Source organism: Ambystoma mexicanum, chromosome 5q, assembly GCF_040938575.1.
Source record: "Ambystoma mexicanum isolate Mex_15411 chromosome 5q, UKY_AmexF1_1, whole genome shotgun sequence".
NCBI classification, from domain to species: domain Eukaryota; kingdom Metazoa; phylum Chordata; class Amphibia; order Caudata; family Ambystomatidae; genus Ambystoma; species Ambystoma mexicanum.
Window position 1 is genome coordinate 303,148,986 of NC_090933.1, and position 27,304 is coordinate 303,176,289.

The following is a 27,304-nucleotide window of genomic DNA, read 5'->3' on the forward strand; positions in this document are numbered from 1 at the left end:
CATTTTGATCATAGTGATACTGCTCTCACGTACAGTACACATTGCTTATTACATAAATGCAAGTGGAGTAAAGATTCCTGTGTATCCTCCTGTACAAGAGAAGGGTACAGATGTGGCAACTACAAGGCAGCCAAGACCCTATGCAGCCATCCCTATTCCAGTAGATGATGTAAAATTGGCTGGGTAAATGACGAATGTTACTAGACATATTTTGTTGGGAAAAGGTGTTGTTGAGATTGTTCTTGAGCACCAGAAACAGGTTTGAAAGGAGAGACCAAGGAAGAGATTGTTTAGGAGTGGACCTACACAGATAGCACATGTAAAAGCACCCAGTGCACTGACAAATATTCCTATGATTGGTTAAGTGAGAAGATACCATGCTGACATACTTCATGAGATGGCTACAGAAACTCATAAGAGAATAATGCGATCTAAGAGAAGTGCTATGGAGGATGATAATGAGCTGCATGATTACCTGGATAGCACTGCACACTTGGGGAATAACATATGGTTGCAGCATATGAAGGAAGTGGGAAAAAGGACCTCAAATGAGGAATGCTTTGTATGTGCACTCCTGTCTTATAGCAATGGGAAGATTAAGATTAAATAGACGTCCAGACAGCACATTGTCTTTCACACATAGATCTCGGCAGTACAAGAGGCCAGTTCATGAGCCAGGATGCCTATCCCAAATGGGCAACTGAGTGGACAGATCCAGATGAAGATGTTTATATCCAAGACACGAAGACAAGAAATGGGAAGTATACACATAATTTTGTGATGAGATACGAAAAACCTGGACCTGAAGTGAAAGGAGCTGAAATCATACAAGAAGTAAACAAAAGACTAGAGAGTCCAGGAAAATCTGCTGAAGAAAGTTGTAGATGGAAGAACAGAGGTCAAATGCAGATCTGGGAATCAGTGCTATCACCAGATGGCTGGGAAGAAGGAGTGGTTATTTGCAGAGCCTGGGTGATCATTGGTTGTTACAAGCCAGTTAATGACACTGTGAAAGATGGATCTAAGCCATTATGGCCAAGTCTTGCTAAACTACTGATCAGGAGATGGAGGAGGACCCTGGCAGATTGTGCTTTTGGAGAGTGCAAAACTGTGCGTCAGAAACAATTGCACAAGAAAAGAGAATCAGAACTGTGGTTGAACCTTTGATGTACCAGGAAGGAAACTTGAAACAGCAGTGATCATGGATCATTATTGGGCATGCGGCTCTAGAGCATATAAGAGGCTACCCAAGGATTGGGGAGGATGATGCTCACTGGTCAATTTTCATGTTCCAGCGTTGGTGATTCCTAAAAGTGAATTGAACCTTGACAGTTTCTGGAAAGCAGATGCTCACCTGAGGAAGAAGAGATCTGTGGAACTGATTAGTCGAATGAAGGGGGAGAACTATTTCTCTGCCAAGTCAATAGAAACCTTTGACTCCATCCGTTATGAGCACAGACTGTTCAGTCAGACGTCATCAGTATTAATGTTGATCTTCATGCCGATAATCCAGGTTGGCGCAAATACCAATTGGCTTCAGATTACCAGATGGGAATTGCTACAGACGATCAACACAACCATAAAGGGATTCAATGCTATCAAAGGGGCACTGAGAGCCATAAGGCCGATGACTCTTCAGAATGGATTTGTCTTGGACATGATCACAGCAATGGATGGAGGTGTTTGTGCAAAAATCAGAGAATCAGGTTGCACATTCATACCTTCTCACGATGATGAGAATTTCACCTTGACCAAAGCCATAGAGATGCTGACAAAGCTACACATCCAGATGATGGACGGAGTATAAGACATTGCTGATGACAGTTGGTTTGGATCACTTGTTTCTTGGGTTTCACAATGGATGAAATAAATGTTCAAGTTCCTTGGAGCCCTGATCTTGTTGGTGTTGCTTGGATTCTGTGTGATCAAGATAATAATCACACAATGTAAGAAGACAGCGAAGAAAGCCATATAGATGAAAATAATGATCAATGTTGAATCAGGATGGAAGGCCAGAGACTTAACAGATGAAGAAATCAGAGACTTTGTGAAGGCCAGTATACATGCACCTGAGGGAACAAAATTCCTGTATCCAAAGAAACATAAGAAGTATGTGGGAAGATGGATCTATTGCAGTCCAAGTGGACAGTGAATGCTCATGACTTGGAACAAGGATGAGCATGTGAAATCAACTCAATGTCTGAAGCGAGACAAAAAGATATGGATCCCAAAGAAGCATTTCTTCAGACAAGGATGTCCTGATGTGAAGGATGATGGGAGAGTGGTCGATGAATTGCCCAGAGGGTGGAGTGTAGAGAAAGAGATAAGTACTCCCACCTCAATCACTTTGCCCATCTTGCCTATATGTTGGGAACCAAAGAGTGAGACACGTGCCCATTGAGAAAATCACACCTGCATACAAGACAGTATGATGGCCATTTGAATGAAATCCCGGAAGAAGCAGGACCAATGTATGGCAAAGACGAATGGTGATGTCATACAGAGTCGAATTGATGTACATAGAAGAGAAAGACACTAGAGAATGCGGATATTCTATAAGGTATCAAGAAAGTATCTTGGGATCAAGATGAAGAAACTTATGCTACAGAAATGATGAAGATGTCAAGCTATTTTACACGTGTACATAACTGGCGAATTTCAAGGGTTTTTCGGTTTTACTTGGAACCATAACGTCCCTTTAACAAAGTTTTTTCACTGAATTTCATAGGTTTTTAGTAGCGCAACTTAACCATAACGTCCCTTTAACAAAGTTTTTTCACTGAATTTCATAGGTTTTTAGTAGCGCAACTTAACCATAACGTCCCTTTAACAAAGTTTTTTTCACTGAATTTCATAGGTTTTTAGTAGCGCAACTTAACCATAACGTCCCTTTAACAAAGTTTTTTCACTGAATTTCATAGTTTTTTAGTAGCACAACTTAACAATAATGACTTTGACTTTATATACATGTCATATGGAACTGACTAGATCTCTTCTTATGAACTTGATGTCCGCGAACTTATTTAATGTTCGCTGACATGTTCGGAGAACAGTACCACCACCTAAAAACTCTGGGGAGGTATGATGTGTAATAGTTATATCATAACATAGGAACATTTAACAAATTCACAAAGCAGCACACATACAAAGTATATGTAGTAATACTTAAAAAAACGTTACCCATATATGTAACACACTAACCATTCATGTAAATACAATATGTTTTATATATTATATATTAGAAAAAAAAGAACATATTACTTCTTTGTTTTCTCACAGAAATGTGTAGTACTCTGGACTGGCTAGAGGACCATTTCCCACGAGACGAAATGTTAGAAGATAGTCCACCTAATGGTACACACTTTACTGTATAAACCAATTGATAAATATTATTTTGTATACATTCAACATATACATTTTTTTTACAGACCCTACAAAAATTGCAACTTCCAAAGAAAAAGAAGTGGTGGATAACACTCTTGAACACATACCCCACAAAATGGACCAACTTATGGCAAATTTTATGGATTCAAAGAACTTTGTGGAAGATCACCTAAAACCACCAACAACATACCATTGTCCCACCTGTACTTGTCCCCCCTCACCGTATCCCATTCATTTATCCCCAAACTCTCTCCATGGACCACAACGTTTTGATGAGATTTCCATCCCTTCTTCACCTGATCCCACTAATATTGAAAACCCTAATTCTCCTGTTTTTGTTTCCGTTTCTGCCCCACCTTCTCAGTCATAAATTGTTTATATATGTTAAATAAAGTTACTTTTTTATATTGTGTTGTAATTACTTTCAGTACCTTGTAATAAAACCAATTTAGGTGTCCACGGACACCGCGGTTGTTCGGAAATGTTCGTAAAGAAATGAAAATGTAACTGTCCTGATGACACTACATCTGTCCGTAATGCTCTCATGCAAGTTCAAAATGTTCTAAGAACAATCCTAGTGTCCTGAAATATTCGTAAATAAACAAAAATTAAAGTGTTCTAAAGAACACTATATCTATCCGTACTGTTCGCTATCAACTTAAAACTGTCCTAAGAACACAATTGGTGTCCTGAAATGTTCGTAAATAAACAAAATGATGTGTCCTGAACAACAGTACAACTGTTCGTAGTGTTCGCTACCCAATTGAAAGTGTTCTAAGAACACAGTTGGTGTCCTGAAATGTTCGTACATAAACTAAATTACACGTGTCCTGAAGAACACTATATCTGTCCTTACTGTTCGCTACCAAGTTTAAACTGTTCTAAGAACACACGCGGTGTCCTGAAATATTCGTTTCACATGTGACGCACTTTTAATTACTTCAGAACCCGAACAGTGTCCGTAGGACATCAATGCGCATGCGCTAACCAATCTCCTTGCACTTGGTGTCCTGCGGACAGGCGCTTCCTTCGCAGACTAGTTCGCAAACAGATCATATGACCGCGCCCACGCTCATCGTGTGTCCTGAAATGCGGACACTGTTCGTGTCCTCGAACAATTTAAAAGTACATTTTCAGTTAATCCATAATATTTTTCAATAAAATCTCACCATGCCACAAGTCCCACATAGCAATCTTGAGTTTCTATATACCTTTTGAAACTTTCCGATCCTTTTTTTGTGTTCGATCTGTCCGCGCACAGTGCGCATGTCCGCGGACCGCGCACAAGCACCCCTATAAAAGACCACGCCCAAGAGCTTATTCCCATTGTGTTTCTGGCTATTCTTCAGAACACAGTGATTTTTGCTGCCACCTGCAGACAACACCATCATCGAGATGGCATCCTTGGCTGCTGAACTGCCACTTGGTGCTGCACCTGCTTCAGCACCACCACCACCCCCTCCATCACCACCACCTCCCCAAGGGCCTGAAGGAAGAAGAGGATGATGAGAATGAGGTAGAGGAAATCCCTACTACCCGCACTAGGCGTGAGTCTTGGGTGTGGCGGTTATTTACCATTCATGGGAATGGTCCTAAGGCTCGTGCAAACCATGTTTCCTGCAATGAGTGCAAAATGATACTCAGTCGCGGAAAGCACGGTAACTACAGCTTTGGGACCACTACTATGAAGCGACACCTGAGGTAATTTCACTCTGGGGCTATTTGCCGGGTTGTACTTTGCGAAGAACGTAGCAGGTTGATTTCCTCTACTTCATCCTCTGTTTCTGATCCTGTCACCACAAGGACCACCTCTGTGGGACAGCGTCTTTCTCAAGCTGCCTCACAGGCCATACAGAATGCTGATGACCCTTACCTTTCGAGGGTCACAGTTGTATGTATGTACTGTGACACAGTACTCTGCAAGGGGGAGCGACTTCGGAGTGCTTTTGAGACTATCGTCTCAGAGCACGAGAAGACCTGCTCACTACCCAAATAAAACCCACTCTACATCTTCCTCTCTCAGCTCGCCCTTTCTTATCCCTGTGATTGGTGTCCCCCCGTTTACCCTCCTTTACCCTCCTCTCCTAGTGTGTCGTGTCTGAAAAACCAAAAAAAATACCAAATTACAAAAATCAAAAAAAAATAAGGCTCTTTTCAGAGCCGCCTTTCCCAGTTAAAAAATAGAAGTGAAAATAAATGAAGCAGGGCTCTTTGTATTTTTTAGAAGTCCGCGGACAGTTCGCGAACATTAAAAAAATTGGGTTACTACTCCATCACAAACATTGTAATTTTCTCTGGAAAGAAGTGGTGGCTCTAAAAAGAGCCTTTGGGTGGTGTTTGTAAGTCAAAAATTGTAAATGCTTAACATCTACTTCAAAATCGTTGTTGTAATTCCAAAAAAGGTTGCAATGCATTTTGTACATTTCTCAGAAAAATGTGATTGCCAGCATAAGTAAGATGGACTCCATCTCTGCGAAAAATCTATGTACTACAAAACATAATATTTTCATTGTGAAAAGAAGACATGCCAAAATCTCTTAGAAAGCCACAAACAGCCTTATTAACATTGCGCCTTGCTTTTTCCATTTGTGAACCAAATGAAGAAGAACGAAGCCACATTTGTCTCTGCGCAATCCGTGAAAATATCACTTGAGAATTAGGAAACATGTCCATAACCTTCCTCAGTCCTTCTTTCATAGCAAATTGCAAAAAAATTCCAGTCACATGCCCTAAACTGTTCCCTCCACAATGAATTACAATTATGTCTGGATGTTGCTCTGTCTCCAAAGTAGCACAGAGAGGTAGCAAATCCAACCACTTCATTCCACGTACTCCATTCCAGTGTACTTCCACATGTGGGAATCCAAGATCTACAGCTACTCCACAGCTTTCTGCATGCACCTTCAACCAATGTATCCACGAATCTCCTAAAATCCAAACAATCTGTTTACTGAAACACACAGCCATAGCTATTTTTTGTTCTCTCAGCAAAAAGAGTATCTCAGAAAATCTCTCCTGGCACAACACACCCACCAAACTTTCCTGACCAATCCGTTTCAGTGCTTATTCTCATTTGCATGACTTCTGAACCCAAAAATCCCCGGATGTAACTCCCGATGTCCGGGAACTCCCGCCATGTCCGAGGACATATCGTATCATGAACAACCCTTCTACCATTTCCACTACACTCTCTCTGCCATTCCCTCATTGGATGTACCTCAAAAATCACATGACCATGCACCAATCACATTCAAGACCTCTACATCTAACTGCATCATCATAGATCAGCACTGCAAATGTACTCTGAATCTCTCTGTGTCATATCATTGGCAAGCAGCATCTACCACAAATACTGTACAAGTCTTCAAGATTTCTACTTGCAGCTCCATGCATATCCATATGCATGAACAAAAACTTCAGGTATGCATATTTCCGGTATAGTAGATGACATAGCTCTCAACCATTTTTGTTTTACCGGCGGGTGAATCACCCGATTTTGTTTTTGGCGGGTGAGACGCCCATTGGAATGAATGGGCGTGCAGGAGGCTTGGCAGGTGAGTCTGCCCTTTACAAGGCGTGTGACACCCGCCAAAAGCGTGTGAGTTGAGACCTATAGTAGATGAACACATTTTCAAACAGACTTTTACCTTGTAAAATCTGTAAAATGAATTTACTGTACTTTTTTCAATTTCCTAAAATCAACTATCACTTATACACCTTTATACTTTTTACTTTCTTTATACACACACACTCAAATCATGTTAAACTAACATTTTTTAAATGAAATATATAGACTACATATATTCAAACAAATTTGCATGCAAACACAATCTATGTTTAAACCTTTATAAAAATACTTATACAATTTCATATTTTTTGTTTTTATTTATTTATTTACTTAATTACTTTAAATTAGACAAGACATTGAGGCGCTATTACCTAGAACAGTTTACTTACAGAAAAAGTGGTATTCACTAATATATTATAAATTTCACAAGACATAGTAAAGATATTTTATTTTTGCTACAGTTAGTCATTCAATACAATTTGTTCATTAAGAACATATTATAGGTACTGAACTGATGCAATGTATCTTATGTAAATAAATTAGTTTAATGGTTTTACAGAAGGTACAGAGGATTTCAATTAAAAAAATCAATATCTAAATTAAAAACAGTGCTATATACAAACAAAGTTACTAATTTGAAGCTTTTACAGTTGCAGTGAAGACCAGTTTCCTGAAAAGAAGCAGCCGAATTCGAAGAAGAAAGAAAAACTAAGAAGTTACCTGTTAATTAAAAAATAAAAGTAAGTAAAATATCACCATAATATTTATATTATTAATCAAATATACTATAACATTAATACCAGCTATTTTGGTTTCTTAAAATAGAGATTTTGTACCATTTTGTCCAAAAATGTCCATGTCGTAAACAGCGATTTACAACCAGAATGGCCCACAAATTTCTATTTTTGGGCACACAAATTAGCCAACTGAACCACTACAATTTTCATATTATAGAACAAACAACTGTTTTAATTGTATACATTAGATTTACTATTTGTACTTTTCCACACCACTAGCTTACTTTTTTTTGTCATTTGAACCCCAGTTTAGTGACACATAAATTCAAGAATACCTATCCCTACTAGTTTTAGTTACCAATGCACAATCACGCACCATTACATACATCTTTATCATCTTACTCAAACACTCATGCACACAGCACACATACATTCCAGAACACCCCAACCCATATCTTCTTTATTTTTTTCAACAGACCCTAAAGAATGCCTACCAAAAGACAACTCCGTAGAAAGCAACGCAAAATTAGAGGAAATGAAAATAAAGGTGTCCAACATAAGCATCCATCTCTAGCAGAATTTGTAAAAAAAAGTTGAAACAAAACAGCTAATACAATCATTTAGTGAAACACAAGAAGTTTCAAGTACAACAACTTTGCTTCCTGTATCAAAATGTAAAACAAACCAAAAAACAATTAACAGAAAATCAGCTATCAGTACAGATAAAACTACTTCTTCAAATTTTAATATAGTGCAAATTAAGCATACCAAGAAAAGTATTTTAGCCAAAATATACCGTCACAAAGTCCTTCAAAATCTTATAAAAACAGGAGAGAAATCAGGTTCAAAGCTTAAAACGTATCGTAGTAAATAAATCTTAGAAGCATTGATGGACAGTGCAATTCTTCTCAAAAGAAATGTATTTATTTTACTGTTAAACAAAATGAAACCACTAACAAAACTAATAACTAAATTACAAAAAAGACTTCTCAATAAGCGAAATGTCAACAGAAAGAACTTCTTAAGTATCTGCGGAGGTGAATGGAATCACACTACGAGCACAGAACCATATTTTAATGAAGAAGCGTACAAACAAAAGCAAACCAATACAATTGCCATAAACAGCAGTGGTCGAGGTTATGAAAAAGTGAATAATACCATAATGGAACAAGAAGTACTCCTTACAAAAATATGCCCTGAAAACTTAGAATTACCCCTCCATTCAACTGAATCAGAACGTCTAGTGTGCAAATGGCCATGCACGTCAATGTGTAACATTCCCAAACAATGTTTCAAATCTTTACGCCAATTCCTCAATAAATATGTAAAAAGCAAAGACAAAATCAAAATTAAATTACTGCAAAATATAGATACCTGTCCAGTGCGCAAGTACACAGGACTACAAGGACATTCATTGGCCTGCATTACAGGACCTACTTGTAAAACCACTTTCCATGATATCAAAAGGATATCAACACATCATTCAACTATAAGAAATCTAGTCTATAAACTGTACTATGCTAAAGTCCTGCTTTAGCACTAGCAAAGTTAAATAACATCCTTCTACATGGTACAGCAAAAGACCTACTTGAAGAAATTCACCATATCCAGAAAAAATATTTTGGAAGTGAAAGCCATTTACAGAATGAAATAGCTTTAAACCAATTAAGCAACAATTCTACACATGGCAACCTTTTGCTAAACACATACAAAAAAGAAATACTAAAATTAAAAAGTACATCAGCTGAAGTACCAAACCATGTATGTGTATGTTGCCGTAGAATTTTTTATAAAAGTAACACAAAAACTGTGGACATATACAAAATAGAAGACAATGAAGATTCTAAATGGTTTGAATTAGCTCTCTATCTTGTAGCAGAAAACAAATATGAAATAACTGAGCCCTTAATACTTTGCAGTTATTGCACTACAAAACTTGACAACAACCAAACTCCTCCACATTCTATCACAAATAAATTGGAATTATACCCAGTACCAAAACCTCTACAACAACTTAATTTATATGAGAGCATCATAATTCAAACAGTACACCCATTTCAAGCAATAATACGCCTTCAACCAAGAACAGCAAAATTACCTCCCTCTGAATTGGTAAAAGGCATTTGTGGAAAAGTAGTTTATTTACCATTTAATCTAAAAGAAAATGTGCATACTCTAGGAGTGCAACGTCCAATGCAGCAATCTTTAATTATATTAGTAAATGGAGTACCTACAAAAGACAAAAAAATATGGCAACAGCTGGTAGATTTATATAAAGTTAGACAAGCCTTCCAATATCTTAAAGAGAATAATGAATATTACAAAGAAATTAATGGAGTGGACGGAGAGTGGCAGTCCTGCAGGAGAGTCTGTTGCCCGTTTCTACTGTTTTCAGCGTAGGGGAGGACCCTTACATAAACCCCTTCTATCCGCGGAGCGGACGCGGAGTGGACGGAGAGTGGCAGTCCTGCAGGAGAGTCTGTTGCCCGTTTCTACTGTTTTCAGCGTAGGGGAGGACCCTTACATAAACCCCTTCTATCCGCGGAGCGGACGCGGAGTGGACGGAGAGTGGCAGTCCTGCAGGAGAGTCTGTTGCCCGTTTCTACTGTTTTCAGCGTAGGGGAGGACCCTTACATAAACCCCTTCTATCCGCGGAGCGGACGCGGAGTGGACGGAGAGTGGCAGTCCTGCAGTCATGACTGCCAGGGCTGCAAGGGCAAACACAGAAATGCGGGAAATTGTCATGAACCCAGAGCAGAATGACCCTCCGAGAGAGGAAGAAATGGAAGAAGAGGGTAGACGCCTGAGGAGCACCAAACTATGCCAGAAACAGCAGAGTCAAAAACAACAACAAACATCAATATCCAAGGATTACCTAGCGACATTGCCTCAAATGGGCTCCCCAAAACCGATGTTCCAGCAAGAGCCAGCGAACACCACAAAGGTACAACCAACCAAAAGCAAAGTCTTCCGGCCTCCAGTCTTAGAAGACCCCAAATCAGACCAACACGACCCCCAGGAACGACCATCCTTAACTGGAGGAGCAACTGTTGATTTATGGGCAAAGAGCCTGGAAATCAAGACAGTCGAGGCCTCGGCTGGCCGGAAAGACACCCTGTCGCCACTCCGAGCCGCCGCGGTTGAGCGGGACCCCGCGGAGGCGGCTCTCGAAGGGGGACCGCGGTCCGCGTGGGACGGCGAGGAGGGGCCGACGGAGAGGGAAGACACGGCTAAGGAGGTCGGAGCCGCCGGGAGAGCGAGCCTCGGAGTGGGAGTTAGGCTCGCTGGTCCGGCGCAGCCCCCCATACCTCCCTCCCCCCGCGGAGCACCGCAGGGTGCTCCCCGCCCCACGGCGGGAGCTCTCGGAGGAGGGCTGCCGGGCGTGGAATTTGCTGAGGGAGGGAGGGGAAAAGAGATGGATGGTACGACTGCCCCAGGAGAGGCAGAACCGGAGGAGGTGGCGGGCACCCCACCTGAGGAGAACGGGCAGGGGGAGCCCGAGAGAGAGCTGCACACCACAGGATTATCACCGACGTGTTCACTAGCGGAAAGGAAAGTGAAAGTGGTGGCCCTCATTCACAAAGAGGCGGAGGAAAGTGCAGAGACCAGTTGGGTCTCAGAAAAAATCAATGTACAAGGGCCATCAAACCCCAACAAAAAGAAAAGACAGAGAACAAGTTCCTTGCCTCTCAAGAAACTCAAGAACCGTAAAACAACGAAAAACAAGATCAGCAGCAGAACGAAAAAAATGCCCCAGAAGCTCGAACAGCAACAAAAAACACCTGACCAATTGATGGTCAAAACAAATGAAAACGACCCACAGAGAGGAGAAGGAGGGGCACTTAAAAACTCAATAAAGGATTACTTTTACGCAAACATTAGACAAAAAGCAACAAAAGAGTACCCACAGAGGGAACTTACGGATCTCGAAATACTGGAAGCTTTAAACGACTGCTTGCCGGTAGCAAAACTACGCAGAGTTGAGCACTATGTCAGTGATAACCGGCCACATAGTAAAAGACGGTCCTCAGGAGAAAGTAATAAGGCACAAGGACAGCTGAGTGACAAAGTGGGGCCTGAGGGGCAATCACCGTGCCCAATGTTACCCCAAAAGATTCCCACGATCTCACCAAGAGGCCAGCAAAATCTGAAGCTGACAAAAGCCATAGAGAAGGGGGAATTGAAGAGAAATCCGGGCAAAGAGTCAGAAATGGGGACTGTCATGTCCGAGCACAAAGAAAACCCCAACACCATCCAAGAGGAGAGCCTCATTATAGTTGACCCGAAAGGCCCAATGGATTTAACAACAGAAATAAAGGAAGGCTCCTGCAAGCTAAATCCGGCAACACCCTCACTCCCGGAGGGTACAGCCTTGAACGTTGACAACTTCACAGGAACAGATAGAGACAAAGTTCACAAAACCCCAAACAAAACGCTGGTGTCAGAAAAACTCAACCAAGCAGGGCTCTCCAAAGCCCAAAATGAAAACATGACAATAGGAAGGCCATCCACAGCAGACCTAGACGAACTAAACCAAGAAAACCTTAAGAGACCCCTAATCAACCAAAACTTGAACATGGGGGGAAATGACAATCGAAGTTACCACATCGACAAAAATCGAAAAGGAAGAGCCTCATTAGAAACAACACGGCCAATTCGAGGCAGCTGGACAAATCAGACAACAATGTTAACTGAATCCCCCTTAAGAAGAACCTCGCCACATGATTCGACCAGCCCGACGGATTCCTCAAATAAAAAAAAAATGGACTTACTGTCAATTATGTCATCAGTGAACATTGCATTGGCACCATTCATGAAACTTTATGAAACTATCGCTGACTCCTTGAAAGACCACACAAGCATCCAAGCGATGATCCACAGCAAAGTTATCTTCTTAGAAGCATATGTCATGGCTTTGGAAGCCAGAAAATCAAGCACAGTTATAATAAACGACGAGGATTCGTCTTCACGACAAAAAGAGCAGTATGAAGACAAAGAACGAAGACCGGTGAGTAAAACCAGGGGGACTCAAACCATAGCTACTACAGGCCATACAACAAATAATCCACCAACAGAGGGTGCAAATAAAGCGGCGAATTTAAAACAACTGAGAACCAATCAACAAAGAGACCACCACCTAGACAACCCTCAACTGGAAACCAAACTGCAGAAGGTATTTTTCAACTTTTCACACGACCAGTAAAACACAAGGAAAAATCACAAATGAAAGGCAAAGAAATAGAGTCGAGGCAAACAAAAAACCCTGAAACATCAGAAAAAAGAACCATCAGCCTATCGCCGTCAACAATTGAAACGCCAGAAAAAAGAACCTTTACCCTATCCCCATCAACAATTGATCGCATCGAAGGCGAAGAATTGATGAATCTGAGCCAACACCTGGCAGAAAACTCGCCTACGAGTCTAGCTGCACATTGCTCTAGTGAAGCATCAACTTCACAATCTCACAAAGAAAAGGAAAATACAGAATTCACAAGAAGAAACGAAGAAGTGAATGGAGGAAAAGCAGCAAAAAATTCTAGGGAAAACGCGAAGAATATAAAGAACAAGGGCGCCAGTCCAATTGATATAGATAGACAGACAAAGCCAAAAAGGATGCAGAAAGAAACAAAAAAAGAAAACGAAAGGTCGAAATCGAGACCCAGAGACAATCAGATCTCAGGAAATTGGAAAAAAGAACAAAGATACAACTCCCCCAGACAGAAAGAGGGCGAACGCGGTAAATCAAGAAGATCAGAAGGTAGACGGAACGAACAAAAACACAAAAGAAAGCCGTCTAGAAACATAACACCAGGCAGACCGCGTTCTCAATCCACGAATGCCCACAACAAAACCAACACTGAAAAACGACTCAGCCCGCCACGAGACAAAGGAGAAATGATCTTTCGGTACAGATCCAGAACACAGAAATATAACCTAAAACCGAAAAAAGTGGACAAAGCTAAATGGCGTATAAAGCTGACACAAGTGAAAGAAAACAGAGACGACATAATCTTGAACCGAAACTCAGTGCTAACACTGTTTAAATACATTCGAAAGTTGAATCAAATAAAATCAGAAGATCTGCTTGTAGTAGAGCCAAGTCACGTAAATGCAAAAGCAAAAACGGTACTCTACGTAACATCAACAACGTTGAAAAACCTGATCCTCGACTGTAGTGAAGAGCTGGACGAAATGGGCTACGAAGTCAAAGTGCAATCAACCAAAAGCGAAGAAGACAATAAAAGGGAGGCTGAAAACAAAAGGCGTATTACGCCCAGCAGAAAGCAAGTAGACAGACACCCAAAAAGTGCCTTAGGAAGAACAGGTCGCAATAAATCGCCTGAAAAAAACAAGGACAGAGCAAGAGCCCGGGAAGTTGAAGAGAAACTGAGGGAAAATCGACAAGCCTTGAAAGAAAACAAAAATTATGAAAGTTTCACAAAAACCAAAGATACAAATAAACATAATAAAGCCAAGGCAATTCCAGAAATAACAGCCAAACTTTCAACAGAAAAATTTCCCCAAAAAAGATGTGAACCCACGAAAGGCATATGGTCCTGGCTGCCCAAAATTCTGAGGGAAAAAAAGCAAACATAGCAACTCGCGAGAGACGAGCACATTCTGCATGTTAGACATCGCGCGACCCCCTTAAAGTGCGAACTAAAAATGTGCTCATGGAGCACGAGAGGACACATCCATCTACTGTCTCCAAAAGACATGGACCTGGGGTCATATGACCTTTTATGCCTCCAAGAGACCTGGCTGACTGAACCCCCTGCAATAGGGGGGTTCGAAGTCATCCTTGCACCAGCCAAACAAGGATGTTGAGGAAGACCTTCGTCGGGCTTATTGATTGCGTCTAAAAAAGACTCAGGGATCAAACTAGAAGAAACATTGACCAGCAACCAAATGATTCTGATGGTTAAGGCGGCTTGGAGCCGTTGGAGTACCGTTAAAAACGCCTACGAGAAAGTCACCTTAATCGTAGCAAACACCTACTGGAACCCCGCAAGCATAGAGCCTACCGCCTACATAGAAAAAATGGAGAACGCGATAGATGAGGCACTATCGGAACACCTGGTAAAATACTTCCTCATTTGCGGAGACCTGAACGCTACGTGCATGAGCTCGGAAGAAAGAGAGGCGGACCTAGGCCACAACTCAACAGGCAAACAACGCGGCAACCTATGGGTCAAATTGATGAATTCAAGAAACCTTCACAATTTGCACGAAGCATTCCCAGACCTAAATCGCCCGCCATCATGGGAAAGGAATGAATTGACAGGTACCATAGACTACATCTACGTCACTGAACCATTACTGGCAATAACAAAAGATTTTGTAATTACAAGAGTTACAGCCAGTGACCATAACCCCCTGTCAACAACCTGGAAGTCAATAAGGCCCCAGAACGAGTACGTTGAGCACCAAGTCATAGCCAACACGAAGGGAAACCGTCTACACCTTACAACTGACACCATTGAGGAAATAGAAAAAGGATTCAGCTCAATGCCAAATCACTTGGGCAAAAATAATACAGACTATACGCCATTCCTGACGAAGTTTAAGAAGACTCGTAAAATAAAAACAAACAGTGGAAATCCCCCAAGACACGTGTATGACCTAACACTGGTGGAGAAACGTCGGGCACTGCGGAAAATACAACGCAAAGCAAAATCTTCAGGATCTCCAGGGGCTGTGAGAGCGGCAGAAGCGGAAACCAAACTCTACAAAGCATGGGTAAAAGGCCATAGACTGTCTCTCTATCAACAAGATGCTGAAAATATTCTAAAAGCGATAAGTGGCAAAAACATAAAAGAATTTTGGAAAATTTTGAGAGCGGTTAACGAAACCCAAGAAAACACAATCATAACTGAGATTGGGGAAACTACTTGGACAAAACATTACACTACTATGTACCAGGCACCAAGTCCCAACTTAAAACTACAGGGCAAAATGTCTCCTGAGCCATGGATAATCATAGATGATCCACAGGAAATCCGATTGAAAATCAGAGGCTTAAAAAACTCCCACGCCCCAGGACCCGATGGGATCACGAACTCCGATCTAAAAACACTTGAAAATGAGTGGGCAAGTCTGCTAAGTAAAATCTTTGGCAGATGCTGCAACCGAAAAACGATACCACCCTCATGGAAACAAGCAACAATCGTTCCAATATTCAAGAAAGGAGACAAAAAGGACCCGATAAATTACAGACCAATTGCGCTCCTGGATGTCATAGGTAAAGTGTTTGGCTCAATGCTTCTCGACCGCTTCAAGATCTGGGCGGAGGAATCACCCTGTAACGATCCACTCCAAACGGGATTCAAAAGAAATCTGGGCACGACAGCCAACATTCTAATGCTAAACGTGCTGAAAAACAGAGTACTGGAAGGAGGAACGAGAATCTTTGTGGCGTTCATCGATCTGACACAAGCATTCGACCGGATAGACAGGGCCCGCCTATGGTCCAAACTTGAAACCTGGGATTGTCCACCGTCTATATTAAACCCGATTAAGGCACTATACACCGACACTTCAATACGCATCCGACTTGATCAAAACGGCCTTTTATCATCACCCATCCCAACAGCGAGAGGATTGAAGCAGGGGTGCCCGTTGGCCCCGGCCCTGTTTCTGGCATTCATTGGTGACATCCAAAACGAGGATCCAAAAATTCGAGCATTTCCTCCAAAAATCTGCAAAATCCCGATAACACGATTGCTTTACGCAGACGACTTGGTCCTAATGGATCACACACCAATTGGTCTGCAGCGCCAACTGACAAAGCTTCAAGGGTATATGCAAAAAAACAAACTGGAAATAAACGTAAAGAAAACAAAATTCTTAGTACTGGAAAAAGCGACCAGGAAAACAGAAAAACTGAAACTAACTTTGGAAGGATCACTGATCGAGCGAGTGTTCGACTTCAAATACTTAGGAGTAACCCTGGACTCCTCTTCGCAAGACAAAGCCATGCAATCGGTCCTGATGTCCAAAGCCAACAAATTGGCAGCCCAAGCTAGGGCCATAGACAAAAAGTTTGGAAGATTCTCACTGATCCCTGTGCTCGAACACTATAAGAAAAAGGTGATGCCGACATTAACATATGGGGGAGATGCTATGATGAACTTACCACGATCCATTTGGACAAAAATTGAGGCAAAGTTTTGGCGAAAAGTCCTCAGACTCCCAAACTCGACCCCAATAGCCTCAATTCGATGAGAGCTTAGCTTACCCTCTCTCAGAAGTTCAGTCTCACAATCGTCTCTAAGACTGTTCAGGAAATGCCGGATGGCTGAGCCACCATCAATATACTTTCTCATCAATCTCGAAATAGAAAGGAATACAAGCAAATCCCTTAAAAAATGGAAAGAAGAAAACATCAGCTTGCTAGAACAGGTCAATGCAGACGAAGAACAACTAATAAAGTACCCAAAGAGAACCTTCACCAAAATCAAAGAACTCGACTGGATAAACACCCTGGAGACAGCAGGAAAAAATAAATTAACCCTACAAACACGAAAAAACTCAATGAACTCCAGGAATATATAAAGAAGTTCCCATCCAGGAAAGGGAGAGACACGCTGATGAGAGCCCGTTTAAATGTCTTGCAGACAAATGAGATCTTGTCAATTAGAGGCCAGACGGGAAATAACAGTTGTCGATTTTGTGAGATACAAGAAAAGGAAACAATCCGCCACTTGCTCCTAAAATGTGCCTCAAACCAACATATAAGAAGTCGATACTTAAAATCAACCTTCACAGATTTCATCATAGAGGACGAAGAAATATGTTGGTCTCGTTTGATTGGAGGCGACAAAACATCATGGCAAATAGCTTCCTATAAAATCTTGGAAGCCATAAACTGGCTGACAAAGGCACATTTTTAGAGAGCTGTTCTCATTTTCTTTCTTTTTTTTCTTTCCGTCACGACCACAGACAAAAGACAGAAACCTCAAATTTTGTAAAAATCTTTTGATTAAATACAAATAAAAAAAAAAAAAAAAGAAATTAATATTGAAGAAAACTTGAAAGATACAACTGAAATAATTCAAGAAACACAAGAAGCTGGTCAATTTGAGCTACTAGATCCCGCTACAATATCAAATACTTTAGACCATTATACAATTCATCCTTTGCACTGTAATGACACCGTACAAGATGAACTAGAAACTTACCAAAATGCGTCAAACAAAAGGATCGCCAATCAGTATATGGGAAAAAAGTATAGAAGCATGTGCTTTTCCTCTACTCTTTCCTACTGGCAAAGGAGGAAGATACAATGATAGACCTATTAAAATATCAGCTTCAGAATACCGCTCATTACGGATGTATTCTGAAGATCCCAGATTTAGACAAAATGTGGAATACATATTTCAACTACTCTTTGAAATTGAACTAGCAACTTTATGTTACGGAGTTGCACACATATTAAAATCAGGATCACACTTTCAAAATATGACAGCTACACAATTATTAGAGAAAGTGCAACAAAAGGATGAGGTTTTACAATCAAATATTACAAATCTATTAGCAAATATGCGTGGTACTAAAGAGTACTGGTTTCGACGTCATGGAGATGTACGTTGTATGATCAGAAACCTTGGCCCACCCACTTGGTTTGTTACATTAAGGTGTGCAGAATATGCATGGGAAGATTTACATGATTTCCTACGCATATCAAATAAAAACAAAACAAACATAGATATTCTAACACCTGGAGAACTTTGTTCTTTGGATCCTGTTAATGTTTCAAGATATTTTCACCACCGCTTCATTGCTATGCTACATTTTATTTGTAATAAAACTGTTCCTCCCCTTGGAGAAGTGCAACACTTCTTTTGGAGAAAAGAATACCAAGCCAGAGGAGCACCACATATCCACATGCTTTTATGGATTAAAGATGCTCCTAAATTTGGTCAAGACAGTGATGCCACTGTTTTACAGTTTATTGAAAAATATGTCACTTGTGAAATTCCATCAGAAGCCACAAATAGTGATCTTCGTGCACAAATTTTACAATTTCAAAGACACAAATGCGTCGCAAATACAAAAACAAAGGCAAATACTACACCAAATGCCGATTTGGTTTCCCTAGACCAGTTACAAATACAGGTCAAGTAATCAACCTCATGTCTTCAGTTAGACATACTGTTAAAGGAAAGTCACCTAAAATTACATATTACATAAAAAGAAAAGAAGAAGAAAAATATATCAATGATTATAATGCAATCATTGACCACTTATGGAATGCAAACATAGATGTGCAGTACATTGCAGACAATTCTACTGCAGTTGCACGATATGTCACAGCATACTTAACTAAAGCAGAAAAGACAGAGCTCCAAGACCTCTGAAATGACCTGTCATCAGATAGAACAGTATCTCAGAAATTATACAGCTTGGGCATAAAAATGCTCACCCATAGAGAATGTGGATCTTATGAAGCAGCTGATCGTTTGACTGGTACTTCATTGTATGGTAAATCTGAAAATATAGTATGGCTAAGTCTTGGTCCAGCTAAATCTAGAAAAAGAGTTCTAAAATCATATGAAGATATAGAAACAATAGCCAAACATGATCCCAACAGCCAAGACATTTTAAAAAAACAATTTATTGGACACATACTACCCAAACAGAAGTAATACTTTGGAAAACATGTGTCTATACCAAATAGCCCAAAACTACACATACAAAAATAATATGAAACCCGATGAAAAAAAAGGTAAATATAGAGTGACAGACTGTGAAGGCAGCTTAGTTAAATTCACTAACCAAATTTAATTAATCATATCAAATTGTCATTGAAGACTCCTCAACATAAAGAAGTATATTACATGTCCCTGCTACAACTCTTCAAACCATGGAGAAAAGAAGAACAATTACTAGATAACTATGACTCATATGAGGATGCTTTCAAAGCAAATGAAAGCACTATAACTGATGTAAACTTTACACAGTACAAAACAATGTTGCACAATGAACAGCAACATGAAGAAGAACTCCAAGCCCAACTAGATAAGGATACACCTGACAGTAGTCAACCTTCTGTAACAGGAAGCCAAGAACCACTGGGAGAACCACTAATAACAAATGAGGCAGAATTAGCTATGATAGAAGTAGAAAACACCATGTGTCAGTATGAAGATAAGGAAGACTTAACTATACTACAATCAAAACTAAACAATGAGCAAAGTAGCATTTTTCAAGAAGTAACAAAACAAATTGCACATGGTGTAAAACATGAAAATAAAGAAAGTTCCTGCCATAATTATAAACCTATACTACTGTACGTCAGTGGTGAAGCTGGTTCTGGCAAAACATTCCTAATCAAAATCATTAGTAAGTTCCTTCAACAATTGACAAACAACAAACTGTCAGCTGTTGTCACTGCCCCCACAGGTTTAGCTGCCTACAACATAGGTGGTGTTACATTACACCGATTACTACTATTACCAGTAGAACACCAGAACAAATTAGACTATTACAAACTTTCTGCAGAAGCTGCAATGGAATTACGCAGAGTATTGAAACAAATGAAAATGCTACTAATAGATGAAGTGAGCATGGTCTCCAACCTGATGTTAGCTTTGATTCACCTCAGATTACAAGAAGTACTCAAAACAGACTATGAAGAGCTCTTTGCAGGAAAACACATTATTGTTTTTGGAGATCTGCTTCAATCAACACCAGTAAAACGTGAACCTATTTTTAAAACATTAGGGCACAAACTCTGCCGTAAAACTGTTGGCAGCATTGGAAATGTCAACCTTTGGCAACATTTCCAATAAAGAGAATTAACAGAAAACATGCGCCAATCTGCAGATCTAACTTATGCCAACATTTTAAAAAGTTTGAGAGTTGGTATACTTTCTAAAGAAGCAGAAGCAACATTGAAAACCCGGCACATTAATGTACGTTATGGCAATAATGCATATGCTACAGATGTTATGGAACAATTAGCCCACAAAAATGTCAATTGTATGGCCTTAATGCCAACTCTTGCAAGCTGTCTCAAATTCAATGAAATCATGCTAAGTAAAGAAATGCAACCAATAATGGAAATTAGCGCCACAGACAAACTAGATGTACATGGTATGACACTACCCATGTGTGACCAAGCCACAACAAGACTAAATAATTTAGAAAAATCAATCTCAAACACAGCAGGCTTAGAAAAGATGTTAAAATTATCCTTAAATTGCAGAGTAATGCTTAAACATAACCTTGACGTGGACCAAGGACTAGTTAATGGAGCACTGGGTACAGTTGTTGGCTTTCAAACATACCCATGTGACAACAAAATTCAGTTTGTCAATATACTCTTTGACAAACTTTCAGAAGTAAAACGGATAGAACGCTCAACAGCTCGATTCCTTCTCTTCAAAGATATGTATGTACGCAGAGAACAATTTTCTCTAACTCTTGCATACGCAGTCACAATTCATAAATCACAAGGTCTTACCCTAGACAAAGCAATGATAGATATTGGTAACACAGTCTTTAAAGAAGACATGAGCTACGTAGCACTATCACGCTTACGTACACTTGACGGTCTATTTCTAATCAACTTTGATGCAAGTAAAGTAAACGCTGATATTCCTTGCATTTTAGAATATAATAGACTTCGCTCACTATACACTCCCCATCTAAACACATATTCTGTTCCACAAAATCTAAAACGTTGTAAAAGAAAACTAAATCAAACAGAAATGCAACAGGACGTCACTGCAAATTCTCCAAAGAGAGTAAAAGAAACTAATACTTCATCAAGTACCACAAACAAAAAAGAATCAATTAGAGAAAGTAAACCAGGTACTTCTTTAAAGAAGGAAGACAAACTCCAAAAAAAGCAGTTAGATACAGAACTACCTGGACCATTTAAATTCTCAAATATAGTTGGTGTAAGTTGCTATGCAAACGTAGCAATGAATATTCTATTTCAATTACCACCAATTGTTGACAACATTTACTCACACAGTACAGACCCATTGTGTTTGCAAATGTTAGTACTTCACATAAATGCAGCAAACAATCCTGACAACACATATAGGCCCTCATTACGACCCTGGCGGAAAGTAACTGACCTGACCGCCATAGCGTAAATAGCGTTTCCGCCATTGCACGATGGAGGAAAGTGCGGCTAATTCCGACCCATCGGGCACGAGCATTACGCCATGGCGGAAGTGCAAAGTCCGCGATGGCGGAAATGTCCCCAAAACGCCCCTCACCGCCGTCGTACGGCGCCCTAGGTGCAATTCCGCCACCCATCATAGCGGTCACCGTAATGAGCGGTAATCGCAAAATACGGTGACCGTAAATATACGGAAACGGAAGTAAAAACATGGGGCCGGAACGGGAAACAGCACGCCGTACACCTATAAAATCAGAATCCCAACACAACCATTAAAAATCCGACCCTGAGACACATCCCAACCCGTTAGCCACCCTAGTTAAAACAATCAAAATGGGAAAAGTTGCTAAAAAAGCGTGCGACCGCAAGCGGCAGGTCCACTTCTCCCATGAGGAACTCACCGTGCTCACAGAGACCCTCCAGGAGAATGCTGCCGTCGTCTTCTCGACGCAAATGACCAGGACGGCACTTGCGAACAAGAAGGCCATATGGGCCCTGGTGGCACAGCGGGTAAGTGCGGTGGGGACCGCACCCCGCAACCCACAGCAATGCAGAAAGCGATGGGACGACTTGCAGATACGCGTACGGAGCATACTATCTGCCAACCGTAACATTGCCACAGCTACCGCGGGAGGATCGGAATCACCCATCAAGTTGACCCCCTGGGAAGAAATCTGTGCCTCCACCATTGGAATGGAGAGTATAGAGGGAGTCGGAGGGATGGAGAAAGGAGTGCAGACATCCGAAGAATCAGGTAGGTGGGCCAAATAAAACAATGCTAAATCCACAATGTCCAATCATGTGAAGTACCATGTGTCCACATAGTGCAACAGAAACACATGTCCAGGAGAACGTCCACATACATTGGCCTGATAGCGCACTTTAAAACTCACATTAAATACATAAATAATTAAAAATCCTAAAAACACCCTCTACACGTGCAGCATGCACACCCTAACTGCAGGCTGCAAAACAACTGCATCCTCAATCCACACAAAAATGAAACCACCTCCAAGGCCCTGACCCAAATCACCCTCAGGTACCACCCCAATGCATGTGATACATTGCCATTCCAATGTCCACAGACCCATAAATAACGCTCGCCCTCCTTTACTCCACCACAGGGTCCGATTCAAACGACGAGCTCCAGGACACCCCTACCAGCACACCTGCAAAGAGGGCCAAGACCAACGGCCAAAGACCCTCCACCTCAACTGCACGGATCAAGACACGGCAGCAGCACAAATCAAGTGGCAGCACACAGGAGGGGACTTCAACAGGCACCCCAGCAGCCAGCATGCCCACAACAGCAGCACCACAGGTCCCCCCAATGGATGCCACAGAAGGCACTGCTTCTGGTGGCAGCAGCACCATAGGTGACACTGCATTAATGGCAGCATGCTCCGACACAGAAAACGGTGCTGTCGATGTAGGACCCATCCATGACCTGTCTCAATCCCCCTGTTTGTTTCATCCCGTACACCATGAGGATACCACGCAGGGGCACCCACAAGACGACGACTGGCCATCCCCCACAAGCCCTGTGGCAAGGCAACATGAGGTGATCAGCCCCTCTGTGACACCACCGCAAATGGCCATGGCCCAGCAGAGGCAACAGTCCCTCGACCAGGCGATCGTGCAACAGCAGCAACTGGCCACACTCCTCAAAGAGCATGCTGATGAATGTGGGGGTTCTAAGGCAGTCATAGAAACATCTACTGAGACACTTAGGGCACAAATGGAGAGAAGTACAGAGACACTAAGGGTACAAATGGAGAGAAGTACAGAGACACTAAGGGTACAAATGGAGAGAAGTACAGAGACACTAAGGGTACAAATGGAGAGAAGCACCGAGAGCCTGAGGGGGGAACTGCATGCGACGTCCAAAGACGTATGTGGTGAACTTGCCGCTGTGCGCCGTGTGCTCACTGAGCTCTCAAAAACCCTTAGGGACATGCATGGACGTGAGCAGGCAGAGACATCATCCGTTGCAAGTTCCGTCCAGGGCAGCCCCCAACGTAGATCTGGGAGGAACCTGCGCTCCACAGGCAGGGGTGCCCCTGATACCCGGAGAGGGGGCTTGCAATAGCGTCTGCCCACTGACAATGAGCATCTTTGGACACTGGTGTTCGGGGGGGAGGTAGGAGGGTGGAGGGGGGGTGTTGGGCTTTCTTGGGTGGCGGGTCGATGGGTTGTGTAATATAATTTCACATATGCTATAAACATTACATAATCACCCAATGAGATGTGTGGACATTGATCTTTGTGTACGAGGCCTTTATTGGCGTACAGTCCACATTGTGCATGTTCCAGACACACACAGTGCCACAAGTCCCGTGTCCATGTATCAGCCACCAGGCGTGAGTGCTAGAAGCATGAATCTATGATATTCTGACGAATTTCACGGGCCTCCTGTGCCTCGCGGACTCCTTGAGGTGCTGCCACATCCCCACCCTCATCATGACCATCTTCAGGTGCTTGCAGTTCTGCGTCAGGGGGCATGGGCACATTTCTACGTACGCACATGTTGTGTAGCATGACACATGCCATGACCATCTTTGCAACCTTCTCATGGCGGTACAGGAGTGCCCCGCCAGACCTGCTGAGGCAGCGGAAACGACCCTTCAGTAGGCCGAATGCCTGTTCAATGACTACACGGGTACGTGAGTGGGCATGGTTGTAGTCCTCCTCATGCTGGTTCTGTGGGTTCCGGAGTGGTGTAAGGAGCCATCTCTTCAGTGGATACCCGGCATCACCTGTATGTGGACAATAAAGGATGTTTGTGGAATGACATTGCTACGTACGCATCCCCCCCCCTTCCTGCCAGGTCATTGCCGCATCACATACCCCACATTATCATGCATGAAATGAGACTCACCGAGTAGCCAGGATCTGTTCCCTGCGTGTCGCTCCATGTAGCGTGGTATTGTAGAGTTCCTCAAGACCATAGAATCATGGGTTGATCCAGGAAATCGGGCACAACAATGTGTAAAGATCGTGTTGGAGTCACACACCATCTGTACATTAAGAGAATGATATTGTTTCCGGTTGTGGTACTGGGCCTCCATGGCATGTGGGACAACCAATTCCACATGGGTGCAGTCGATGGCACCAATGCAACCCGGTATGCCGGCCAGTGCATGGAATCCAACTTTTGTGTTTGTAATCTCCTGCTCCGAGCGTGGTAAAGAGATGTAGTCGTCTGCGTGCTTCAGGAGGGCATCGAGCACTTGCGATAGTGTCCGTGACAACAGTGGCTGTGAAATGCCATGCAACTGTCCGACTGTGTGCTGGTAGGTGCCTGTGGCCAGGAAGTGGAGTACAGACACCACCTTCAGTAGGGGTGGGATGGCGGTTGGGCTATCTATCATGCTGACAAGGTCAGCGTGTGTCATGTTCACAATGGCGGTTATGGTGTCCCCGTCCAAACGGTAGACGGTGTGGATCTGCTCAGCAGTGAGGTTGAACGGATGAGCTCGGAGGCGTGGGATTGCGGGCTGCCTGCGTGGTGGTAGTGGCTGTGCTGGTGGGCCTTGCTGGCCCTGCCTTGCCCTCCTCCTCCTCCTGCGTCTCCTCTGTGCGGCCGGTTGTTGTAGTAGTTGGTGTTCATCTTCTTCTTGAAGTTGTAGTACTTGCAGTGCTATCAGGTCCCCCAGGGCCAACATCGCTAGTCCTGCCGGTAGCATTTTGGAGTGGGTGTGGTTGTGGGAGGGGGTTGGTTGTGCAATTTATGTGTTTTCAGGCTGTATAGCCTCCACCTGTGGTGATTCATTCCACCTGTGCCAGCTGCAATCCCCTTTGGGCGAGCACGTCCCGCACACAACGCTGCAATGTGACGCATGGCATCTTGCTATTACAATCATGTATTTAATCCTGATGGCAGTGAAATATTGGTTTATATGTTCATTCTGCTATGGTCCCATTGTTTCACATACTATCTTTGCAGTCGCGAACAAATTTGTGAAGGGTCAGTGGAATGTAGTACTCGATTAACGCTGGACCCTCATGCAGCACTGTACCGAGGTTCACCGACGGGCGGGCCGTCCCATTTGTGAGTGAAGCCAGTTGCCATTTTCACACACTGCCGCACTACATGGATGAATTTGTGATTTCAAGCGGTCACAGATGCCTTATCGACGTGATGTTGCAAATGAGGAATTCGAAGGACAGCGCTTTCGGTTTTCAGCTAGCGGCGAGGAGACGCCCACAGGTCTGACTGCAAATATAACGTTCTATTGTTTAATGTCCTTGGGACAGGGGCCATGGCGAGAATGCAATGATTGATATGAATAGTATGGGATGCGCAATAGCGTAGTGGACGATAAGGCAGGACGTTCCCAAATAAATGTTACTTCACAACACTAGAATTCCGGGCTGGAGCACAGTGGATTTTGCAGACTGCATTACGCACAGACTCAATGGAAGTTTCAAATGTGATGTGAGTAAATAATCAGGCGTTTTCATACCGGGATGAGGGAATGATGTATGGATGCATGGACAGATGATTTAATTGAGAGTTTGCCATGTACATGGCTTTTCGGGATCTATCCCCTTCCCCTGCGCTATGTGATGCAGAGCTGCCATAGTGGGACCATCGTCTATCTGCCCTTGTTGAACCCTCCCTGTCTCGACGCGCCTTCAAACACTTGTGTCTATGCACGTTACGAATCCCATCTAATGGATTCTGTCTTAACAGACGCATGCACACAAACACTCGTTTGTAATAGTGTTTTCACCTCGATTTATATAGTTATGATTCGCAAGTGATTTTTGGGTGGAAATAATCCTTTTGAGTGGGCTAGCATGCATATGGCTGTGGATTTAGTGTGATCATTGAAGTGAGTAATACAAATGAAGTTCTGATGCCCATGCTATTCTTTTTCATTTCATTTGGGTGACAGGTATCTCCTCCCCTTTTGCCGCTGCCATCTGTATGCCACTCCTGCAGATGGCTTTTACTCCCGACACCTGCTGCTTCGAGTTAATCAGTGGAGCACCATTACGATCTTATGGGACGATCGCCAATGGGCCACATGCCCTTACGCAGTACTAGTGGCTAGGAGCTACATATCAGCCTTTCAGCTGGACTAGTGCCTACCTAATGGGACGGCCCTGCGGTTCTCGGCGCTTCCATGTTGCCTTTTTGAACGTGAATGTAGCCCCTGTGTACCATGAAGGAACAGGGCGTCACACAAGAAGAAGCTGGTCATTTATTGCGGATGCAGCCCACAGTAATGAAAAATATTTTGGAGTTTATGACCTAATAGCTGCATGGGCTTGGTGAATTTGATGTGCATTAAAATTTGATTCTGATTTCAACCGTGTAGCGTTATTCTTTGCAAGTAATGTAGCATATTCCTATTTGTGGAGCGGTGTATTGTGAGGAGATCTGCATTGGGTTCCGGCTTCTGAGTATAGTTGCGTGGTACTGTACTGGCCGCGTTTGCCTACGAAGCCCAGTAAGGTCAGGGATGGGGC

General features: G+C 42.4%; 1 protein-coding gene across 1 annotated transcript; it reads left to right on the forward strand.

Annotated features, from left to right (window-relative positions):
* Positions 1–12,912: 12,912 nt before the first annotated feature.
* LOC138498255 (uncharacterized) lies at positions 12,913–14,286 on the forward strand. Its single transcript, XM_069622102.1, has one exon. The coding sequence runs from the start codon at positions 12,913–12,915 to the stop codon at positions 14,284–14,286; it is 1,374 nt and encodes a 457-aa protein (XP_069478203.1).
* Positions 14,287–27,304: the final 13,018 nt, after the last annotated feature.

What these genes read in the sequence shown, in the direction of transcription:
- LOC138498255 (XM_069622102.1), top strand. Translation starts at nt 12,913, where the DNA reads ATGAAAGGCAAAGAAATAGAGTCGAGGCAAACAAAAAACCCTGAAACA.